The 9979-nt window shown below is 37.2% G+C and overlaps 1 protein-coding gene across 1 annotated transcript; it reads left to right on the top strand.

Annotated features, from left to right (window-relative positions):
- Nucleotides 1-6312: 6312 nt before the first annotated feature.
- LOC122050584 (cell number regulator 13-like) lies at nucleotides 6313-6790 on the top strand. The gene is made up of 2 exons (XM_042611481.1): nucleotides 6313-6726; nucleotides 6782-6790. The coding sequence occupies exons 1-2, from the start codon at nucleotides 6313-6315 to the stop codon at nucleotides 6788-6790; spliced, it is 423 nt and encodes a 140-aa protein (XP_042467415.1).
- The last annotated feature ends 3189 nt before the right edge of the window (nucleotides 6791-9979 follow it).

The raw sequence follows: 9979 nt of genomic DNA, 5'->3' as shown, positions 1-9979 counted from the left end.
GAACAACATTTGTCATTTATTACAAATGAGAATCCTTTCTTGTCCAAACAAGAAACAGAGATGATGTTCTTAGTTAAGGCAGGCACATAACAGCACTCTTCAAGTTCTAATACAAGCCCAGTGGGCAAAGATATGGAATATGTTCCTACATCTATAACAGCAACTCTTGCGTCATTGCCTACTCATAGGTCCACTTCGTCCTTTGTCAATATTCTACTATTTCTCAAGCCCTGCACATTAGTACAAATGTGAGATGCACATCTGGTATCTAATACCCACGAAGAAGAAATAGATAGATTGACTTCTATAACATGTATACCTGAGGCAGAAGTTTCACTTTTCTTCCTTTTCACTTCCTCTAGGTATGATTTGCAGTTCCTCTTCCAATGCCCGGTCTCACCACAGTGGAAGCAGGTTCCTTCCTTAACCACCCCGCCTTTGGGTTTCAGTGCATGAGTCTTGCCCTTGCCTTTGGTTTGGGTTTTATCCCTACCTTTGGGCTTCCATTTTCCTTTGCCCTTTGGCACCATTAAAATGGTGCTAGGCTTTGCCTTCTTAAGGTTGAGTTCAGCAGTTCTCAACATGATCAACATCTCAGGCAATGGTTTGTCAATTTCATTCATGTTATAGTTCATGACAAATTGACTATAGCTGTCGGGCAATGATTGCAAAATTAGGTCAGTGGCCAATTCTTGGCCTAGTGGGAATCCCAACCTTTGTAAATTCTCCACATACCCGATCATCTTGAGCACATAAGACCCTACAAGACTTCCTTCTTGCATTTTGCATTGAAATAGAGCTTTTGAGATCTCAAATCTCTCATGCCTTGCTTGTCCTTGATATAGTTGTCTAAGGTGTTCAACCATATCATAGGCATCCATGTTCTCATGTTGCTTCTAAAGCTCAGAGTTCATGGTGGCGAGCATAAGGCATGACACATCTAATATTTCTTGTAAGCATCCCTATCATCTCTAATGGCAGTAGCAGGGGGTGCTTCAAGAATGGGATGCTCTAGGACGTACAGTTTTCGTTCTTGCTTGAGTACTATTCTCAAGCTTCTGTACCAGTCTAGGAAGTTAGTTCTATTGAGCTTGTCCTTATCAATGATAGATCGCAGAGAAAGAGTATTTGACATATTTGACGACATGGTGATCTACAACAATAAAATGTAGAAATAAATATCATATTTTGATCATTTAACTAGGCCTTTAATTAAATGATTCTCCCACTAAATTATAAAGCTTTGGTAGAAGCAAGTCATGGATATGGTTTTACCCACACTACTAGCTCCAAATCCAATCACGATAACATTTATATGGGATAAGATCCGTATTATACCACATCTTGAGTTATCTTTGGCTAATCGCCCAAGACTTAGTATAATTTAGATAGGCAACATTTACCAATTACATCATATGTAACTCTTGTATCATTGTGTGAATAAGACTATTTGTTCATTTGCCATCTTATGAAATTCACATTATAACTCATCTTGAGTTAGCTTTGGCTAATCACCCAAGACTAGTATAATCTTGAATTTCATTATATGGATATACCTCTAAGTTCTTAACTTAGTTAAGTCACACCCAAAGTTTTAGTAGTCGGACATCACAATTGTCCTTCACACTCTAGCAAGATAAATCGAGTCACTTTGCTTTGGCAAAACCTGATTACAATTGATCGAGCTAGTAGTGAGTACTAAACTTTGGTAGGCATATTTAATAGACCTAATCATGATTAAACTACATATGCATCACACAAAATCATAGCATATCATGGCATACATCACATATATGCATAAAAATTGTGACATGGTTATGGCCCCATTTTCTATGACCCTCTCAAGCCAATGAGAAGATTAAAAGGTCAACCTAGGCAAAAGCATCTTCTCCAAGTGCTTCCTTGGTCGTCATGTGCTGTTATCCTTCTCCCTTTTCACCGTCGTCAAGTAGACTTATTCTTCTCTAATTTGTATATTACAAAGTCTAAAGAGAAACTCGAGTTACATTTGAGGGTAGAAATTTACAACTAGAATAAAAGAGGAGAGGCACGACACGCAGACCGTATTATGAATTACAACACACACATCCAATCATATCGGGGTTTAAGGGTCATAACCATGCACCATGTCATATAACATTCTCAATCTATTATGACAAAATTTACTATGATTTAAACAACTAATTATGAGCCATAACGCCATGATGATTTCGCTAAAAACCTCTTGGCCGAAATTTGATCATAATCATGCAAACTATAATAAGCATGTCATGCAATTTCTATATTACATATGAAATTCTACTATAACTTAGTATATGCCTTCGCAAGTGGCTCTGATACCACTGTAAGGAACTAGGCCGCTAAATAAGCGAAAGAGCAGTGGAAAACATCTAGTTCCTTTCCAATAGATCAATGCGAAAGGAAACCATATACTAAGTATTAATTATCTACATGAGAAAGTTATACCTTTGTTGCGTGCCCTTCGCAATCTCGATTCCAACATTTCTTTAGATGCGGATCTTAGCGCAATCAAGTGGTCGTGCCTCTATGGTATTCACACGAACAAGTCTCGTTTGTCTCACAAACTCACAAGGTGGAGAATGAAACAACCAAAGGTTATGCTAGCAACCTTTCTTGGAGGTTTTGGCCAAGTGGAAGAGAGGAGGAGGAAGAAGAGCTAGAGCACCAAAAACTCATCATGAAAATGAATCCAAAAACCCCTTTTTATAGATTCATGAAGTTGCCTCATGCCTTAATATCAATTGTCTTGATTGACATTAATATTTGTCTTCATCCAATGAATCCAATGCATGTGCAATTCAAATGGTTCACTCTTCATCCAATGAATTTAATGCATCCAATGCATGCAATGCATGAGCAATTCAAATTGTTCACTCTTCATCCAATGCATGAGTAACTCAAGTTATACACTCCTTTTTCTTCATGAATTCAAATTTCATGAAATCATATAATGAGTCCAACTCATTATTCATTAATTAATTCATGAAATCATATAATGAGTCCAACTCATTAATCATCAAATAATTCATGAAATCATATAATGAGTTCAACTCATTAATCATTAATCCAATTGATTCAATGAGTCTAATTTGAATTGGACTCAATCCAATAGTTGGATTTAATTGAGTCTTACTCAATGAGTCCAATTTGAATTAGACTTAATCTAATGATTCATCATATGAATCTATCTCCATTGACTTGTTCTTTGTGTGTGACCCAATAGGTTCTCGTAACGTTGGTAATGTATCCAAATCAACATTTAAATACATAAGCAATGAGTGGCATCTAGCAAGGCATCATTGCTACCCAAGTGACAAGAATGTCGAGATCCGACTTAACCTTTCCCTGGCTATTATCTTGTATGACTCAATCCTTCTATCCTCGATATCTAGATTGATCAATGAAGCATAGACCGTGTCATCCTCTTATCAATCTTTATGTTTCTTGATCTCTAAGCAGACACACTCAATTAAATAAGCTCAATATCGCATATTGACTCATTTAAGCATGGTCATGCATTCTTGTGTCCTACTAATCAAGGGGCTCATAGATATCACTTCCGTCATATGGAAGAGATAGATCTCATCTACATCACTCACATCCCTCCGCATAACTTATTGCATACCCAGTGATCGACTTTATAGTTCACCCTGTTACGGGTGACGTTTGACGATACCAAAGTATACAACTCTTTATGTAGGGAACCGTAATGACTTCAGGTCTAAGGACTATTCATACTAATAGTCACATGAGAATGTTTATGATACTCATATAACGATCCATGAAACATTCTCATGGCGGGTCATTCAGTATATATTCTCTAATATATACCCATGTGTCAACCTGGTATCTCATATCCATGACTTGTGAGATTAAGTCATCCGTTGATCTACATGCTAGTCTCAACGCATTAATATTGTCCTTGCATATTAATGCTTGACTAGGAATAGTTAAGAGTAGTGTTCTATGTCTATCTACAATATCTCACTATCAATTCAACCAATTGATATGTTGTAGATTAGAACTTCCTACTCTAGGACATTATTATACTTATTCATTCGGCACTAAATTGAAATAAATATAATAATCAACTTCACCTTTATTAATAATGAAATATGATACAAAAGGAACACTTTACAATCATCTCATATTGGTACTAGGGCTAATACTAACATTGTGGATAAAACTTTATCCACTTGAAGGTGACTGGAACCCTTTTGAAGGCGCCTTCCACCCACAGATGAGATTTTCCAGGAGCTATAAAAAGACCCCTAGAGCTAAGAAATATTCAACAACTTGAATAATAAGTATTGTACATTTTTCTAGTCTTTACTTTTAAGCTATCTACTTTTGTAAGAGGCTTCTCCGCCTGCAACAAAGGAGAATTCTAGTGGAACTTTCTTCAACACCTTGGATTAACAACCACCTAGGTTGTAACCAAATAAATAAAATTGCCCCCTTACTTTTTTTTATTTAGTTGTTCAATTAAATCTTTATTATTATTGTGCTAGTCTAATCTAATCAAAGGATTGAGAAAGGGATTTATTTTTTTGATAGGCAATTCACCCCCTCTTGTCGGTCCTGCTACGCCAACAGAAGGCACGGGGAAAGTCGATCGGCCTCTTTGACCTCATCCTTTGGTCTGTTGGGTGGGGTCTTGTCACTGACAACATGAGGGCATTTGATAGAGGGAGCTTGGTCACTTGTTGTTACTGTGCTAGTACTTGTGCTTTCTCCACTACCAGTAGGTCTAGATCTTCTTACGATAAGGTGAGGGTTGTACATTTTCCAACATCTTCCGTGTTCGCATTTCAGAACCAGATGTAGTTCCCACAGACAATGCCAAATTTATTCTTGTCTAAAATCTATGAAGATGTATCGCTGATGAAGTGGCATGCACGATAACTGCAAGAAGACCTTGAACTAGAAAGCTCTAAAGCTTCTTCGGGCTAGCCGGCCACGTCAAAGAAGACAAGGGGAGAGGAAAATGTTAGTAGACGAGCCATCGAGGTGTCTCCGGCATAGTCACTCAGATGCTCAATAAGTTCGAGGCTAAATCTGACTAACAGAAGAAACAGTGGTGATGAATAGTGAAAATGTTAGAGTTTACCTGCGCATGGAGAAGAGCACCCTTACCTTTGGCCCAAGTAATGAGGTGTTTCATCATGACAATGTAACTTCTCACATAACTTGTCTACTCCCATACCTCAACGGTACATGACAGTCCCCTCATAGGGATGGTAGGGATGTATTCAGTATGGATTGCAAACATACGCCTCAGGGATCTGCTGACAGGCTTTTGCGTGGCATTAATGAGATAATATGCTAGTGGGCCAAGCGAATCAATGAGCCTTCAGTTGATATCTTTTAGTAGTGAACATGTGTTACTTAAGAGAAAGACCTTATGGGCTAGTAATTGAGAAATTTGGGCCTAGATGGGCCTCCCAAAGGTTTGAAGGTATAGGGTTTAAGGTTTAGGGACCATTCACTACGAAACAGTCCGCAATTGTATTGTCGGAGTACCTAAAATTGATCCAAACGTCCCAATTGAAATATATAGTTGTATTTTTAAAAATTAATTTTATATATACAATTATTCTAGATATCTCTATGGATTAGATCCATCATCCCTAAAATTAATCGATCAATCGTATCACCAAAATCGGTAAATTTGCACAAAGTAATCCATACAAGACTTCCAACCAAAGAACCTTTCCCCATCAAAAATAAGGAGGTCATGTTGTGTAGTCCTCCTTCCATCACCATACATAAAATAAGGTACTTTGTAGAGTAGTCTTGGTCTAATATAATTTTAATTAAATTGACGATGAATACTAAATATGGAATATAATACCATGAAGTAGTTACGACGTATCATTCATTTAACAGAGTTTTGTTAGTTTGTATTGTTTATAAGGAAGTCAACGCTAATTGGTCGTCTTCTTCGCCATCTCATTGTGTTTGTACAGATCCTTTGTCCTGAAGTTTTAGACGCATTCGGAGCAGCGTGGAAGCGCAACTACGCCGCCGTCACCGTCAGAATTTAACCGACAATCCCAGGTACCATGAACTATACTATCCAAATCTTTTCTCTATTCTGTTCTCTAAGGAAAGCAGAGGATTCAATTTCATTTGAATCCTCTATTTTGTTTGTCTTCGATTGGGTGAAAATGGGAAAAGGGGTGATGAGAAACAAGCAAAACCTGATGAATAAAAGTGGATGAATAAAGATAATGAAATTTCCTCCTTTTCCCTGCTTCTCAATCAGATTGTGGAAGTGGGGGCACGTTAATGGCGTCGCCATGGGGACCAATAGGGGACGCTGCTAGCGTTGCGCAGCTACTGGGACTCGATGCCGTGAGCCTCATCTCCCTAATCGTGACAGCCGCCGCTAACGCACGAATGCATAAAACCAAGTGCAAGGTTTTCTCGGATTACGTACAAATGGTCTGTGCCCTCATAGATCCGCTCAATCTGTCGGAATTCAATGCAACCCCTGTGACGAGGGCGCCATTGCAGCGGCTGGAGGATGCACTAAGGAGGTCGTACCTCCTCGTCAGGAGTTGCCAAGAACGCAGCTTTCCTTATCTTTTTATAATGGGGTGGAAGATTGAGCGTCAGTTCAGGACTGCAGAGGTAGAGATCGATCGCTACCTGAAGCTTATTCCACTCGTCAATCTCGCAGAACTCCATAAACTGACGAGGGTATGTATGTCTGCTTTGTCATTTGTTATGTTCGAATTGTAGTTCGTTATTATAGGGAAAATAGCAGAACTAAATTAGTTCAAATGTACTCGCTAAAAAAAGCCTAGTTAGTCTTATTAACTGTATCTAAGGATGACCCCCAACTTAGTCTTACAGAATTTTTCCACCAACTAAATCAAGAAGTGAGTGCGAACGCCAATCTAAGAATTCAATCTCCTTTGATTGTGTCCCTCATTTAAAGAAATTTGTTTTATAAATACGTTATAGTTGGAGATTAAACCGTGGATATCTAGATGATAATTTGAATGTTCTACTGCGACATCATAGTCCTAAGAGAAATATACTTGCTCCAAAGTGTAGTAGTAAGTTATTTAAATTTTTGGACAATAATCATAAAAGGATGGTTTTTTTAATCAAATGTCATCCCACCACTAGTAAATTGCATATCTACCTTGAGGATGTATTTGGTTCAAATTATCAAATATAATTGTATAATTATGTAGAAAATGGGAATGTAGGAACATGTCTACGTTGCCCACTACTCTTAATAGAAAATATCCATTATACCCCTAGGTTATTTCTCTTTATAAAGGGTGCATCTAAGAATCATTCAACAAAAACGACAATGAAGATTGTGGAGAAAGAGAGAGGAAGGAAAACATCTGAGGCGGTGGGATTTGGTACGTGGAATTGTGGAGAGCTTTCCGACTTTGTGATCGCTCTTCCAACAGCAAGTCCAGCAAGTTCGAAGATTACATTCAGCCATCACTGATTGCATATCTACGGGAGATAGTTGTAAGTCTTTAATTCGTTTTAATTCATGTATTTAGAAAATCAACAATGGTATAAGAGCTGTGTTAGTTCTAAATGCATGAGAAATCCATAAAACTTATCTCTCGCTTGATAAATCTCTTATTGAAATCGTTGTCCCTTTGTTATTGTTCGCTGCAAAAAAAAAACTAAATTCTCCGATGGAGTGTACCCTATCACCTGCTGCCAACACAGGGCAAGATCGTGTCCATGTCACGATCTGCCACAGTTGCCGACGCCGAAAGCAGACCCACCAAGTTGGTTTAATCAGATCAATTTTGGTCCACTTAGACCTGGTTCAGATTTAAACCATTAGTTGGTTTAGCCGAACCAATTTGATCCAAACCTGAATCAATTTGGTTTAGACCCAATATGATTAAATGATTAGATTTGTTCTAGTTGGTCAGATTTAAACCAATGGACATTGGTTTGATCAAACGGACCTGAGTTTGATCAATAAGTCTGAAATTGCTGAAATGGACTTAGATCAAACAGTAATAAAACATAGGTACAAAAATCCCTATCCAATTAGATCAGTTTTAATTGTAGATAATGGACCAAGCTTAGGATCTGGATTCCTAATCAATCGATCCAATGAGTCAGTCAACTTAGACTCCTGAAAATCGAGAAGATTTGTTCTTCTTGATTTATTATGTTGGTATTATGCCTGTATAAATTGAATTAAGATGATTTTGTACTAGTTAGTTGGTTTTATACTGACTTATTTAATTTTAATTTTTGAGATGGCTAGTCGTAATTTACGACAACATGAGCTTTGGGAGGAGATTAAGTAGCTTGATTTTGACCCGGTTCAAGGAGTCGGATGACTTATTAGTCGGCTCGATCGGTTGTTCTGGAAACTCGAGCGAGAAGAGTTTCTAGTCCAAGACATATACAGAAGATGGGCTCTGATCTATTCACTGCCAGAAAATCTTAGGCAGATAGCATTCCAACTTTGGGATGATTATGATGGGCACATCTCATATTCAAAGATGTGCAGACAATTACTTCATTTCTATTGGGGTCCTGAAGATCCAGAGGAGGATCTAGATGAATCTGGGGAGGATTCAAAAGATCCTGAAGATCCAGAGGAGGTTCCAGATCAATCTGAGGAGGATTCAGAAGATCCTGAAGAATAAGAAGAAGATCCGGGAGAGTGTGTGGAGAATCCAGAGATGGATTCAATTGTAGATCAAATAGAGAATCCTAAAGTTGGTCTGCCTGAGATTATCCCAAATGAGTCCAAGCTGAAAGGGATAATGTTGGTCACTGCACTAGTGTCTGTCCTAGTAGGAATAGTAGTAGCCTATCTAGTTTATTAGAGTTCTGTTATTATTATTGTCATTATATATCAGTAATATTAGTCAATTTTATTCATATTAGTCGGTTATATGTTAACAATATGCAGCATAATTTTATGTTAATGATATGTTCATTTATTTATGATGTTTACTCGACATGATGCATGATTAGTTCATGATTTATTAAATGATCAGTTCATTTAATAAAAAAATTATGATATTATAAATAATTAGTTCATTTGTTGGGATATATGTAATAGAATTGCTCAATATTGATTTGATTGGTCATATGAATGATGAGTAAAAATATTGTTGTCACTTGATTTTATAAACCAACTCAAATTAATATTGAGTCAATCATAAATTGCATACATATGAATTATACTGAATATTAAATAATATGTTTATTTATGATATATTATGGCAACCAAAAATATTATAGTTGAACTCAACAAGGGTGAAAAACTTAATGGGGATAACTATAAGATCTGACATCTCAGGATACAATATGTACTTGAGGAATAAGAAATTCAAGAAGTTGTAAATCAGGTTATGGTAGAACCTGTAGATGGTCCCACTGCACAACACAGACGAGATCTTGATGCCTATAAGGCATGGAAGAAAAAAGAATCCACTACAAAGGACATATTGATTAGTTCAATGGTAGACAACCTAGCTTTTGAGTATGAGTTGTATCTTTCGACTCATGCAATTTGGGTAGCCCTAGACAATGTCACAAGACTACTCACAAGTTATTAACAACCCACAAGGCTAGATGTAAATACAACCACGCAACTCACATAGCTAGAAGTAAACACAACCATACAGTTGATAAACAACCTGTATGGTTGGAACAAAATACAACAGAAGTCACTAAATAATGAACGTAAAACCATAAAACAACTAACTACCAATCGGCTCGGCTTGACACAATAATATCAAACCAAATACAAGAAACCACAAAGCTAAAATCCAAGTCCACATTGAGTTATTACAATACTAAGTTTACAAATTCAAAACACAAATAAAGAAGGAAACAAAATTAGAAAACCATCCTCGGATATGACGTGAGACCGACAGTCAGGATCCTCTAAGTGTCCTTGTACCATCTACATGTTCCCTGGCAAAAGAAAATCAGTTCA

This window comes from Zingiber officinale, chromosome 3A (assembly GCF_018446385.1).
Source record: "Zingiber officinale cultivar Zhangliang chromosome 3A, Zo_v1.1, whole genome shotgun sequence".
In the NCBI taxonomy this organism is placed as follows: domain Eukaryota; kingdom Viridiplantae; phylum Streptophyta; class Magnoliopsida; order Zingiberales; family Zingiberaceae; genus Zingiber; species Zingiber officinale.
The sequence above is the reverse complement of the archived record's forward strand: the minus strand, read 5'-3'. Positions and strand labels throughout refer to the sequence as shown.

Bases quoted from the DNA above. Each gene is read 5' to 3' on its own strand.
- LOC122050584 (XM_042611481.1), top strand. From the start codon at position 6,313: ATGGCGTCGCCATGGGGACCAATAGGGGACGCTGCTAGCGTTGCGCAG.